At 34.8% G+C, this 14,556-nt stretch overlaps 2 protein-coding genes across 5 annotated transcripts in view; one reads left to right on the forward strand and one right to left on the reverse strand.

Moving 5' to 3' along the window:
• Window positions 1–9,323, reverse strand: part of LOC131533490 (dynein axonemal heavy chain 5-like) — a 48,359-nt gene extending 39,036 nt beyond the window's left edge. Inside the window, exons 1-20 of one of the 3 annotated variants that reach the window (XM_058765835.1) lie at window positions 9,308–9,323; window positions 7,305–7,536; window positions 7,117–7,208; window positions 6,517–6,705; window positions 6,357–6,431; window positions 6,198–6,272; window positions 5,335–5,406; window positions 5,132–5,233; window positions 3,964–4,150; window positions 3,518–3,683; window positions 3,315–3,408; window positions 2,768–2,866; window positions 2,373–2,554; window positions 2,176–2,295; window positions 1,882–2,083; window positions 1,701–1,796; window positions 1,379–1,552; window positions 1,127–1,216; window positions 847–1,002; window positions 492–631 (exon numbers count right to left, since the gene is read on the reverse strand). In XM_058765835.1, coding sequence (XP_058621818.1) covers window positions 492–631; window positions 847–1,002; window positions 1,127–1,216; window positions 1,379–1,552; window positions 1,701–1,796; window positions 1,882–2,083; window positions 2,176–2,295; window positions 2,373–2,554; window positions 2,768–2,866; window positions 3,315–3,408; window positions 3,518–3,683; window positions 3,964–4,150; window positions 5,132–5,233; window positions 5,335–5,406; window positions 6,198–6,272; window positions 6,357–6,431; window positions 6,517–6,705; window positions 7,117–7,208; window positions 7,305–7,518 — 2,525 coding nt within the window. In that variant the 5' untranslated portion in view covers window positions 7,519–7,536; window positions 9,308–9,323. Of the gene's footprint in view, window positions 1–491; window positions 632–846; window positions 1,003–1,126; window positions 1,217–1,378; window positions 1,553–1,700; window positions 1,797–1,881; window positions 2,084–2,175; window positions 2,296–2,372; window positions 2,555–2,767; window positions 2,867–3,314; window positions 3,409–3,517; window positions 3,684–3,963; window positions 4,151–5,131; window positions 5,234–5,334; window positions 5,407–6,197; window positions 6,273–6,356; window positions 6,432–6,516; window positions 6,706–7,116; window positions 7,209–7,304; window positions 7,537–8,280; window positions 8,335–9,307 lie in introns of those variants that run through there. The other 2 variants (XM_058765833.1, XM_058765834.1) reach the window with 2 other exon arrangements.
• The window catches only part of LOC131533491 (epidermal growth factor receptor-like), a 29,196-nt gene continuing 23,652 nt past the window's right edge, over window positions 9,013–14,556 (forward strand). Inside the window, exon 1 of one of the 2 annotated variants that reach the window (XR_009269130.1) lies at window positions 9,013–9,293. Coding sequence is in view for 1 of the 2 variants with exons in the window: in XM_058765836.1 (XP_058621819.1) it covers window positions 9,206–9,293 (88 nt within the window). In the remaining variant the exon portion in view is untranslated. The remainder of the gene's footprint in view (window positions 9,294–14,556) is intronic. The other variant, XM_058765836.1, reaches the window with a different exon arrangement.

Genomic DNA, 14,556 nt, shown 5'->3' on the forward strand with positions numbered 1-14,556 from the left:
TCCAGTGACAAAGTCCATACTCTGTTGTCCTCTCACATCAAATTCCACCAACATATTTATTTAGCACTGTTTTTGCTTGTAAATGGTGCTTGATCTGTGCATATTTCTCGCCTAATTCAGACGAACAACATGTGAGTGAGTAAATAATGACAGAAATTAAATTTTAGGGTGAACCATCGATTTCAATATTGCTGAAGAAAGCAATATTATGGATAGAGGACTTGTTTGATCTTATTGACAGATATGTTTATTATAAACACATCTTTTCACTTCACAAGACGTTAAATGTCATGTAGACTGGAGTCATGTGGATCACTTGTTGCAATGTTTTTATCAGTTGTTTGGACTCTTATTCTGACGGCACCCATTCACTGGTGAGCAACTGACGTAATGCTAAATTTCTCCAAATATGTTCTGATGAAGAAACAAACTTATCTACATTTTGGGCTGGACTATTCCTTTACTGTAGGGTATATATTTTATGCACTCACTTGGTACGATACTCTTTCAGCTGAGGTTCTTTGGCAGCCATGTTGTAGATAACATCGGGTACATTAGCACTTAATGTATACATGTTTTTTGCCTCTTGCAAAACCTCCAGGACTAGAGGGTCCAGATTCACATAGAACACCTATCCACAAATAATCGAGGATTCAGTGATCAAATCCATAAAATATATTTCTTTAATTTGTTTTTGAGTATATAGTTTGGGTTTTAAAAAATAATAACAGATTAAAAATTAGAATTTGTAGTAATTTTAACTGTTTTAAAATGTAATGTTCCATTTTGCCAAAGAATAATGTCTTTGGAAATTCTGTTCTGATGTGATAAAATAAACTTGTGAACCTTGGTTTCTGGGTGTCTAGTCAGCAGTGAAGCTTTGAGACCATATAGTCCCAGTTCCACACCATCAACCCAAGCTTTGTGATGTATCATTTCATACTCCAGCAGCACGGCAGCAAGTTTGTTGTATGCCTGAATAATCTTCCTCCTCTCTGGCATCTTAAAGTCAAGACAAAATAATTGAGTTTCTTAAAAGATGTTTTTCAGGCTCAAATTCTATTAAAATTTAAATAAAACTGTTCATCTACTGATGAGATGTGACAATCTTGTCTTTGTAAATTACCTGCATGATGTTCAATTTGTCTTTTAGGATCTGCATTGGCAAATGAATTTTTTTAAACAGATTTTGTGACCACTGAATTTTACTAGCCAACTGCAAAAGAAAATGTAAAACAATTTTAGTCCCAGTGTTTTCTTGTGATGGATTTTCTGAATATGTGTAAAATAAGTTTTGGGCATGTTTGCATTCTTTATGAAATGATTTAAATATGAAATAGAGTTGAGCAGTTTGGTTATCACTCAACAGGGAACTTACAGGAGTCTTGAATTGTGCAGAAGAGGGATTGTTCTTCTCTCTTTGGTAAAGTTTGCGCACAAACTCAAGGTCACATTCATACCGCTGCAGAACTACCAAATACTTCTGGGTGAGGTCCATTTGTCTGCCCACACCGTTCTCAAATTTGGACAGCAGGTCAAGGACCTGATGAGTCTGTGGGTGCAGTAAATAAATTTCCTTTCAGTGTAGGAGGAATACATTTATGTAATCTATTGGTCATGAGCTGCAATGAATGGATCAGTCATTCAAATGTTCAATTAATAATATAAATCTTTCATTTAGGTGACTAAAAAGGCCTTACAATGAGCGGACGTTGAAGCCAAGTGTCAATCAGTGCATCAAGAGACTGATATAAGCCCTGGATTTGTCTTCTGAACTCAGTGTAGTCATTGTCAAACTAAAAAAAAAAAAAAAATCATGTCATATGAGAGATGGATCATGTCTAAACAAACACTTAACCAAATCAAAATATAAGAGCTTACCTCTAATTTGCGGTGGTCAAGTACATTGTAGGTCTTGGATTTGATGCTGGAAACAATCGTTTGGTAGCGCATGTATATTTTCTCAACACCTTCAACTTTCATAAACTGCAGGCATGAAAAATCTTCAAGAGTTGTGGCCATGTCTGTTATCTTCTCCAGACGTTTGCAGAATGTGTCAAACTTTCCGAATATGTAATTTTCACTGATGGTATGACAAAGTAGAGCTGAGTTAAGAAAGTAAATATAGGGTTAAATTTTGATCTTAAGTTGGCTTTAATGCTATGGTTTACAGACCTCAATTCAAATTTCCGTTCAAGAGGGTTCTCCTGTAATTTCTCTTTTATTCGGTGGAAGCATTGCTGGTACTCCTGGTTCAGCTGAATACATTCTTTCATCCTCTGAAGCAGTTCCTTCCTAAATGCGAATACAGACCAATGTATTTTGTCTATTTAAATTTAGAAATGCAGTTCAGCATCTTACATAAGACCAACCTGTCCAAGTCCCAGATTTTCGTCACACCTTGACAGAGATAAGCCTTGCAGGTGGTCACCATTTGATTAGTGACCTTCACAAAGAGCGATGTCATGTGTTCAGAGGTGTTGTAATATTGAGACACACGCTGAATCATGTGTATGCTGTTCATCAGTTTGGGAATTTGATTTAGCATGGTGGTCTGAAACAAACAATACAAATATCTACACATGAAATATTCCAATGCAACTTGTGCAAAAGAGATAATATATTATAAGCAGTCCATCAGTACGCCTTATGTTTTAAAATTACATAATAATCATGCTGTGACAGTTAAAGTGACCCATAAATGGCACTCTTGGTTATGTAACAGTTTTTTACTGAAGAACATATTGTATAAAATTTTGGAGCTTACTGGAGTGCTTTTTTCCAAAAGTTCAAAAAATTTGTCCAGAGTTGATAGATATTTCACATTATCTTTAGCCTCATTGGCCACAACCGTAATACTTGCATCCTGTAGACAGAAAACAGCATAATACAAACAAAATGTCAATCTATTATAAACTGTACTACAATTTAAAATTTCTATCCAGTAATACAAAAAACTCATTGTTTTTATCGTAATGTAAAAAAACAGGTTATAAAAAATTTACATTATTTATTAATCCTGCATATTCACTGCACTGAATTTATTATATTAATATTTTAGATATTAATTTAAAAACAAAAATCATTGTGACCAGACAGGATCACATTAATGAGTGAGATTTATTAAGCAAAATTTGGAGGAAAATCTTAAAATAATGTCTAATACAACGAACGTTGATGGCCTTAAAAATATTTTCTAAATGCAAAACATAATTACTTTTTTCTTTGCGACTTTAAAATGTGGCATTTCTTCATGTAATATGTATTAAAAAGTATGAAAATGCAAAGCACAACAAAACATCTACTTAACTGACCAGTTCTCTCCATTTACTCAGAGTCTTTGACTTGGCTGCATTCAATATACCAATGACCATCTTCACATAGGGGTCCTTGATTTCATCCAAGAGGCTGAAAAAACATGAATACACAGTAAATTGAATGTATGTATAAACACTAAATTAAATACCAATTGTGTATGTTATTACTGAAGAAAAAACACTGCTGGATGGCATGGTACCTGCTGAAGGTGATCATTCTGCGCTTCCAGTGTGCCAGCTCTGCTGAGGGTCCAATATCATCTGATTCTTTCCTAATGCGTTCACTCTCTGTCAGCACTTGCTCTATCTGCTTGGCCCAGTGTAACAGCACTGTTTCCAGACTTTCTACCAGCTCTGAGTTATTAGCTTAATGCCAAAGCCAAAAAAGAGAATAATAGCAGCTAAGGTTTAGGACTGGCTTGTAATTTTTGTGTGTGCTATATTTTTATGGTTATTAAAAGCGAAATATGTTATTTCTGTGCACCAAATAAAATGTGACCTTGGGATAATTCCTATAAATAGTATGTACATTTTATATACAATTGGAAAACGTGTTAAGCCCTCTGCCTCACCCAAATATTATTACTTTGACATCAAATAGAGTGGATTTGATTTATTTCTCTTTTACCCATATTCAATATTTTACCTGCATTACTGTAGTCTTCAGCTTTCTGTATATGACTCAGGTCAGGGGCTGATGGGATGTTATGAAGCTTAAACTTTTCATCCATGCTCCTCATCACTGAAGAAAGGGTACCGTTGAACTTATCCACTGACCTCAGAAAGTCTTGCACATCTGGACTCATTTGACCACCTTTTATAGCTCCCCAATCCTGAAGGAAAGGTTCGATTAATATGTCATTTTGTATATGCTACGTGTATTTTGGGACCAGAAAGTTCCAGATTTGTATATTTTCTATATTTCAGTATTCTAATGATAATAACAACTTATGTTCATAAATATATAATTTAATAATAACATGAAACATTTCTGAAAATGTACTCACACTCAGGCCATCCAAGATGTAGATGAGTTTGTTTTATTTGGCATTGAATCACTTGCTCACCAATGACCCTTCGGCGGTGCATGGGTGTCATTAACTAACTGCAAAATTTTTACTATTTCTGCCATATGGACATCAACTTGACATAGTCACCACTGATAAGCTACTACTAAATATAATTTAGAAACTTAAATTTTCTGTAAAGCTGCTTTGCAACGATTTGAATTAAATTGAATTAAAACTGCTTTGGACTTTTCTGTTTGTAAACGTTGCTTTATCTGTGCATATTTCTCTTCTGATTCTGATGAGATGACTTTTTCATTTGCGAAGGCAACAGAATAGAGGACTTGTATTTTAGCTAGAAGCAACTGTTTGAAGCTAGAAGTGTGCAAGTTGGATGGATTTCATAGAGCAAGTCCCTATGGATGTCATAGAGTTTTGTGAATTACTTGTGGATTTTTCTTATCAGCTGTTTGGACTCTCATTCTAACGGCACCCATTCGCTACAGAGGATCCATTGGTGAGCAAGTGATGTAATGCTTAATTTCTCCAAATCTATTCTGAAGAGGAAACAAACTCATTTACATCTTGGAGGGTGAGTGAACTGTCATAAAGTGTTCAATTCTTTTAATAAATAATTTTGCTAATTTACTGGAGCAAAAATTGTTTTAATGTAAAAACTGTCTATTCAAAGGATGACTTTTTATATTAACATATGGTCCAAGACAGAAAGCAATGCTTTACATATCCTGTCCTATACATGCCAATTCCATTCATTATTCATAAAATTCATGGAATCATATATCATACCTCTTGTGATTTGAGGGCTTGGTTCATGACCTGAGTAAAAAGAAACTCCAAACTGTGCAGGACACTTGTCTCTGAGCAGTCAAGCATTCCAAAATTCACCTCCTACAGAGAATGACATAAGTGTATCCAATGATCTATAGACGATACTAAACAGTACCAGTTACACTCGAAAAATAAACCTGCACACCTCAGCCCACACTGACCTGGGATATGTTTGTGGTTGTTATGGCCTTGTCCGTGATTCTTGTGAAAAACAAACACTGCCCGGTAAGACCCTGCAATCAGTGAATGAAGAGCAACCCAGTTCATTGTTTTTCTCCTTAGCAACATGCATATATAGTTACTTAGTCACTCGCCATTTAGGACATGCTGTCCATCCAAAGCTACTTAAATTGCATTAATTGCAGGGACAGTCCCTCTGGAACAACTTGTCTTGCTGGCTTGTCTTGTTGTGACTACCACTAATTAGCCTATTTTCACACATCTAGTTTCTAGTTTTCTGTTTTAATATACCGTTACTTTAAAATGTATAATATGTGACCCTGGACCACAAAACCAGTCTTAAGTGTCAATTTTTCAAAATTGAAATATTGAATATCTCTGACAATATTTGGCCGAGATACAACTATTTGAAAATCTGGAATCTGAGGGTGCAAAAAAAATCTAAATATTGAGAAAATCGCCTTTAAAGTTCTCCAAATGAAGTTCTTAGCAATGCATATTAGTAATCAAAAATGAAGTTTTTATATATTTACGGTAAGAAATTTACAAAATATCTTCATGGAACATGATCTTTACTTAATATCCTAATGATTTTTGGCATAAAAGAAAAATTTATAATTTTGACCCATACAATGTATTTTTAGCTATTGCTACAAATATTCCTCAGTGACTTAAGACTGGTTTTGTGATTCAGGGTCACATATACTTTAAAGTGGTGCATGATCCTTCAGAAATCATTCTAATATACTGATTTGGTGCTCGAAAAACATTTCTTATTATTACTCTTATTATTATTTCTGTTGAAAACTTTGTTAAAAGTGTAACAGTAATGGTGTTGTTGTACCTCATTAGTGCCTGTTGTGATAAACAGCTTCTTCTGTCCAGTGGCTAAATTTGTGGTATCTATCCAAGAATGGGACTGTAGAGAAATACAGGCAGGTATGGCTTGTTAATATCATGCTTTTAGGATGTTTTGCAGTCACGATCAAGTCATGTTTTTTACCATTTCTGTGACTTGGTAGAAGAACGTAAGACTCTTTGAACCATTTGATGAGAAGAATTCTTCAATCATGTAGAACTGTAGAACACACATACACACATTTATACATGGCAACCACATGTTTGTGATTTTGAGGACATTAGTAGTGTCATATTTTACACACCTTATCATCCGAGATGATAGCCTCCTCGACTTCCGTGTCGCCCAGGCTCATCATCTCTGCAATGATTGAGATGAGGTACTTGTGTCGGCCATCAAGAGCTGCTCTGCGCTCATCTTTGAGAGCTTTGACCTGTTTTATTTTCTCCTTTCGGGCTTCATTAGATAGTATCACAGAGCGCTTCCCTGACACCTGAGAGAGAAGGACAAGTCAAGTCAGCTTAAGTGCAAACTACAGACATTTGCCTCATCAACTGATATGCACATAGTATGTTCAATAACAAAAGTTAATTGAATAAATAAAATAATTATTGAACATAGTTTTGTTGATGGGCAAAAATATGGAATGCCAGACTATAAATAATCCACAAACAAAATAATATATTATTTCATAAAATAGATATAAATTAAAATAATAAAATAACAGAAAATAAAAATCATAAAATAAAATAGATGAATGAATGAATGAATGAATGAGGCATTTATATAGCGCTTTATTGTGTATTGCAATACACCCAAAGCGCTTTACAATCATGTGGGGGTCTCATATACAGGGTAATAATAATTACTGTATATATAATAATTACTAATAATAATTACTGACAGCAGTGGTGACCGTCTGGGATACAGCAGCTGGTGTTGTCTGATTGATGGTTTTTTCCGTTTGTGCTCCAATTCTTCTGTGTCTACCCGCACCTATATTTAATAAGGTGAACAATACAAAGAATCCCGCTCATTAATACATATAAAGACAGATCATTGTAAAATGTCACACACAAAAACTTATCATACCCGTTTTTATGGTGGTTAGTGGCGGTTTCACTTCTAGATCCTGATGTGAGGATGGTTTTGCTATATCATCATTTTCTTTTTCATGAGATGACATAGTGCTTTCCTCCCCAAATCCTTTATTTTCCAGGGGCATGCCAGGTACTTCTGATCCATGAACCGCTGTCTCTTTCTCTGTGCCATTGGCATCTGTGGGAGAGTCTTCATTTTCTGACATTTTTTTGTGAATATCTTCCTGAGAGTTAAAAGTCAGGAAATTTAAATGAGGCATTTTTTATCATTCAAGGACACCCAGGTTTTACACTGCAGGTACAGTAGGCTAAATGAACATCATTTAATGTCATGTTCATTGGCAACATATTTACAGGTTAGTGTTCCTTTCTTAAGCAGCACAAATTTTTAAGCGGGAGACTTTTTAGGAAGATTAACAGTTACATGTGTTTAAATTTAAACCGTTTGCCAGCACGAGTTTGGCTTAACGGACATAACGAACATCCAGTGTAAATCAATGGGACTTTTTGGGAATCATGCCATAAGAAAAATGTACTTTCATTAAATTAATAAAGAATATAGGACACTTAGTCAGGTCAAGCTGAAGGTCTGTGCCAATCTTTGTGGTTTGAAAGGTCTTGGTCAGTCAGAAATATGCGAATGCATGTCTATGGGACTTTTGGGGATTTTTGATAGCAAGTGAAGTCTATCAGCTTTGACAGGCCAACAAACTAACAGTAAAATGACTTATTTTATCAATAAAGTCTTTACTCAAAATTATATAGTACTTCCTTGCTACAAAATATCTCCTTAAGAGCTAAGACGGTTAGACTGCGTCAAACAATTAAACTAGCGAAGGTTTAAAAAGTTAAAGTTTGTACCATTAGTTGCATAAATGACCTCAAATTAACTTTAAAGTTGTCGAAAACACATATTTAGAGTAAATCATCATATTATTTCCCCTGTGCTGCTAATTTAGAGCACTCACCTTGACCGAGGCTTGTCAAATCTGTGAGAACAAACTGAAAGCCTGAGGCTAAGTTTATTGTTGCTATGGTAACTGACTTGCGAGCCATTGCCTGAGCAGGAGACACGAGCAAAAAGAAACAACAATAGAAGATGAACATGAGCCTGTTTGATTTCATTATTATTACATCAATTATAGGAATAAATTATGCATTAATTCGCCTAAATAATAATAATAAAAAAAGCACAAAGCATAATGGATAAACACTGACCTCGGCCAAGTACAAATAGAATAGCAGAGTTTCTTACAAAGAGACATGTCATGCAATATAGCGTTTCATAATACTTTAGCTCCTTAAATTATATATTTTATGGGGGTTGAAAAATGTTTTGAGGGAAATTTATATATCTTATAGTCACACGCACGAAGATATTTAATTACATTACATAAACAAACAAACTCTGGCAAAATAAAAGTCGCAAAAAACTGCATTGGATGAGACATACGCGATGTAATAACATGCATATTTGCGCATATCGAATAAGATAACGTTTAATTTGCATATTAAAAATGTATAAAAACTGACAATAAAAATGTTTTGTGTATTTTCCAAAACAAAATTAAATTTTGCAAAAAGGAAAACCTACAAAACCTCTTCCTATATTTTGATCAGCAGCAAGGTGCATTTAGTGTCAGATGACAGAAATTACACAAGCAGTTAACACACACACAAATATATAGGAGCGTTGTGATTCAGTTGCGTCGCGTCGAGTGCAGTGAAGGTGAGCTGCGTCACGTCAAAGCTGTAAGTAGAAGCGCTCAGACACGTCGCGTGAGCCGAACAGGACCTGCCTCTGGAAAACTATTTAACTTACGAGCTACATATTGCGCATTTGCGGGAATATCTGACCAAAAATAATGGTTTAAAACGATTCCACTGTTGAACATGAAGTTTACGAAGCTAATTCTGTTCTTGGGAATCGCCTGTCTTGTGCTGATAAGCGCGGTGTGGTGCTCCGTTTCTGAGAGGAAAGGTGAGTGAACTTACCCTAACTGTCTGTCACTAACAAAAATCTCATACACGTCCTGAACAGACGTATTTTTCACTGTCTACATAAAACGTCTTTTAAAACAGTGCCAAATGAGAAGTTTGAGAATAGGATAAGTAAACGTGTCCACACTTTTGACAGTGTAAACAAACAAACAAACAGATAGATAGACAGACAGAAACTGCTAGTAAATTTAACAAATAATTACAAAGAAATGGCAAGTAACATTGAAATAAACATTACATTTCTGAGTAGAAATACTGAAATAGTATTTTCTTGTAAAGCATACCAGAATAATCTGTTTTATTTACATTTTACAGTGTAGATAGATAAACAGACAGGTAGGCAGATATATTTGATTACTGATGATTATGATTACTGTGATTACAGATTATAATATGAGTACTGTATGTATATGATTAAAATTTTAATGATGTTACTTTTTACATGTATAATAACTAATGATCTGAAAAGCATTAGGTAGATGAGATTAGAGAACTGACCTGACATTATTAATCATATAACCAGCTGCAGGTTTATCTTTAACCCCAGCAAGTGACCCCAAGACAAGGAGTCTCTCATGTTACTAAAAGTGTAATGAACATAATTAAATCTGAAACATACTTAAAAATACTTGATGAACTTTTAAAACTGGTGACCACCACAGGATGAGGGCCAAGAGTTCAACAGCAGCAGATGGTATCGCTAGACAGCTGCCCCACTGAGTGGGGTCTGGGCCCTCAGCGTCAGTCTGTGGTCCAGTCTCTGGTCTACCCGGACAGACTGTGTTTAACATGCTGTTTGAGGTTTCTTGCCAGTTTAGAAATTAACAGCAGATGGTGGCTCCCAACACTGTCCCAGAACAAACCAGGCAGAAATGGGTTAAATTCATTTTGATTCTGTGGTGACAACTGGAATCAAAACCAAAAGAACAAAACAAAATGGTTTGTAAATCTTAAATGATTCATAGGCTAATTGTAACGTTAAAATAAGGCAGCATCATTAATGTAACTTAAGTAAATGTGTATTATTAAATATAAAGTAGTCTAAAATGGAGAGATCCACTTGTAAATTTGGCTTTATTAAATAATTTGATGGACACCTACAGTATGACTGCAGGATAAGAGTGTCAGATTTTTGTTATCTGATAAACAGCACACCTTTTAAACACAAAAGAAGCTTTGCATGCTGTCCAGGACATTCTGATCATACTTTCAGCACAGAAACCAATGACGCAGACAGTACTACTCGATTAACAGATTTCATCTGCATTTCTTTTAACAATTTGCAGACAGTAGGTTAATTATTTATTTTATATGAAGTAAGATGCAGAGTAAAAAACAATGAATTGTGATTTATATTGTGTCTGTTCACGATAATGCAGACTTGTGCTGCTGTCTGAGGAAAAGCAGTGTTTGTGGATCTTTTTTTTTCATTTATAATTTTTCTTCTTCCTGTTATTTCCTCTTTAGCATTTGCTCTTGCATTTCAGTATTTCAGATAAATATTAGGGGTGGGAGAAAAAATAAATTCACCTAACTATCGCGATTCTTTTTAAAGCGATTTAAAAACAGAATTCTTTCTGCACCTTCACGTTTTGATTCCCACTTGCCCTGAAAACATGACGGTATGCAAAGTAACATAGCACTTAGAAAGTATTTTTTCTACTCGTTTTGTTGAACATTTGACTATTATATTCATGTGCAAGTTCGGGGTTTTGGTACTTTAAAGTTTCATGGTTCAAGGTACTTTAAATATACACTGTGTATGTGTATGCTCCTGAAATAAAAGTTTAGAAAGATGTGATGCATTGTTTTTGTTAATATGACATAGATCATATACAGTTTCTTTTAAGGGTATAATCAACTATTTTCCATTGTCTAGTCTTTAATAAGCAAACAAAATCACAATAAATTGTAATGTCGAATTGCAATAGTGACTGCTAAGATGGTCTAGACTCTAGAGTTAAAAACAAAAATCGCAACACATAGCAATATCAAATCGCAATACTTGTAGAATCGAAATTCTTAAAAAGAATCGCAATAGATATCCTATCGGCACCCAAGTATCGTGATAGTATCGAATCGGGAGGTAGGTGTATCGTCCCATCCCTAATAAATATGAATAATTAACTTCATCCATTTTGCCTCCGTCCCTTTGATTTTTTCTAGGGAACTTTAAGGTGTCAAGCAATACAAATGTTGAATTAATTACAATAATTAATGAATAATTGATCCACTGAGAAAACAGTTTAATTAATATACTTCAATGCCAATACATTATTGTGGCTTTAGCAGTTTTTCAACCTAATTGGTCTGTCCAACAGGTCCAAACAAAAGGCATTCATGCACATTTTATAAATACTCAATTAATGCCACAACCCTACTTTCAAGAAAAAGAAAAAAAAAACCAGACAGTTAATGAATATTCACATCTTTTGGTTGACTATGCCTTTAAAGGTGAAGTGTTTAAGTTAAAAAAATACTTTCTCCTGTCCCAGCATAGACTTTCTCCTGTGAAGTGCAAACATTGCCATGCTATCAAAACATTGCTCTGTTTGTTTAAGCATCCCAGTCAGCCCAGCAACACTGGCTCCACCAATGGTGCGAGTTTGAGATTGGGAGTATCTGTTTTGTGACCAATGGCAGAGTTCAAGAAAACTGTCATTATTTCTTTCAAGTCTTTTTTTGGTTAAATTACACACTTCACCTTTAATGACCTGTCAATTTAAGTGTGGAAAGCCTTCTGGCGATGGGCCTGTGGTATGTGTGTGTCAGCATAGCATAACCTGTCAGTCAGTATTGTCTCCAGGGCATCTCATACTTCGTTTCATTCCCACAGCCTGTGGCAGAAAAAAGAGAGAGAGAGAAAAGATTAGAATAAAGGTTATTAGAAAGCAGATACTTTTGTTTGACCTACTTTGTCTTGATGACATCAAGCATCATTAAAGGAATAGTTCACCCAAGAATGAAAATTTGCTGAAAATGTACTCAGGTCGTCCAAGATGAGTCCAAATAGCTGATAAAAACATCACAATCCACAAGTAATCCACATGACTCCAGTCCCATCAATTAACATCTTGTGAAGTGAAAAGCTGCATGTTTGTAATAAACAAATTGAAATAAACAAGTTAATTTTGTCCAAAATTCTATAATCCATAATAGCGCTTTCTCCAGTGAAAAAGTCTCCAGTTTCTTGTTATTGTCTCACGTCAAAATCCACCAACATATTTGTTAATAACTGCTTTGGACTGTTTTCGCTTGTAAACGGTGCATGATCTGTGCATATTTCTCCTGATTCAGATGAGACAACTTTTTTTTTTACAAAAGAATGCAATATTATGGATAGAGGATTCATAGTTTAGCTGGAAGCAACGGTTTGAAACTAAAAACCTAAAAATCTTTATGATGAATTTATTTGTTACAAACATGCAGCTTTTCACTTTAGTGATGGACTGGAGTCGCGTGAACTATTTCTTTTACTGGAATGAAATGACACCCATTCATGTGAATCCTGAATGTGGGTGGACAAGTGGTTGACGTAGGTGAAGATTACTGTCATAAGATTAATCGAAGGACAAAGCGAAATACTGTGGTAATTTAACACCCCGCCACTATCAGATCTTGCATTTGTTCATGGATTTCATCATTTACAATCGGCGGCGTGCAGAGTCAAGCCCAGAGTTTGTAAAATGATGTCACAACATTTATTTAGCACTGTTTTTTACAGATCATTAGGCCAGAAACATACTTAGCACTTAGTGTTGTGTTGAAAAACATTGGTTCCATTGAGAAACAAAAAGCAAATCTGTGAATCACCTATAATAATCATGATTCATTTCATTAAATTTTTTTGTACTTTTAAAAGAATGACAACAAAACAACAACTCGACTACATTCAGAAATATCCAGTCATCATGCATCTGTCACATTCAATATGAGCTGGTATAAATACACTGTATCTGAATGCACATCCCTTCTCTTAGTCCACATGAAGGCACAAATCACTAAAGATATTATAGTGTCCTCATTCTACCCAGCATTCTGTTGTAATTTGGTCAAGGCGTCACCATTTGATCTAAATCAAATTGTCTTTAAAACTCTTTGCAGGCTTATAAATACCCAGAGTCACTATAACCACTGTTACTATACTAAAGACTAGAAAACCTCTCCTGACCACTAGCTACAAGGGTAAATTGAATGGAAAGTAATGCAGTCAATGTAAATGAATACATAACCACAATCTATTATTGTTAAAAATGTCAAAATAGGCCTAGTTCTTGTCACTCATCTAAGCCTCATATTCAATTGATCTGCCAAGTGGTATGAAACGTTTCATAGATTTTTATTTAAAACATGCAAAATCAATTTTAGTCTGTGAGATGCCAGTATTTAATCAATAAATGGGTCTTACATATAGGTAACTTGGAGGTTATCTCTGGCCATTAATAATGGACTTGTTTCAGAGGTGACTGAGTTCCTAAAAAAGCCTTTTCCAACATTGACAATAATAAGAGACGTTTCTTGGCCAGCAAATCAGCATATTAGAATGATTTCTGAAGAATCATGTGACACTGAAGACTGTTGTAATGATGCTGACAATTCAGCTTTGCATCACAGGAATAAATTACATTTTAAAATATATTAAAACAGAAAGTGGCTATTTTAAATTGTAATAAATTTTCACAATATTACTGTTTTTTTTTTCTGTATTTGAAATCAAATTAATTCAGCCTTGGTGAGCAGAAGAGGCTTCTTTCAAAAACATAAAAAAATCTTACCGACACCAAACTTTTTTAAAAGCTAATGTATGCCTGCTGTATGCCTTTTTATTCTTATCTTAAGGATTTGTGTTATTTGCAAGACAAGACATCAACATCAAACTGCAAAAACAGTTACAGATTTTAGGATTTACAGACCATGATAAACCAAGGCCATAGCCTTGAGGCTTTACATAAGTGTGTTTTTTTTTAAAACACGTGGGGGAAAATAAAGCTATAGAAAACTGTCCAGTAACCAACCAAAACACCCTGGCAAAGGCATAGCAACTCCATACCGTTTAAAACGCTCCAGCTTAGTGGCAGCAACTTTTGCACTGGAAAACTGATTTTTGTCTTCACCAACAAAATATATGATTTTACTAAAATTCATGTCTCATGTTGTTTACCAAATGCAGTGGTCATGCCATGTTTTTACTTCTGCAGTCAGCAAATCATCCCATAGACAAAGAGCTGAATTCATACAATGGT

Source organism: Onychostoma macrolepis, chromosome 24 (genome assembly GCF_012432095.1).
Source record: "Onychostoma macrolepis isolate SWU-2019 chromosome 24, ASM1243209v1, whole genome shotgun sequence".
NCBI classification, from domain to species: Eukaryota; Metazoa; Chordata; class Actinopteri; order Cypriniformes; family Cyprinidae; genus Onychostoma; species Onychostoma macrolepis.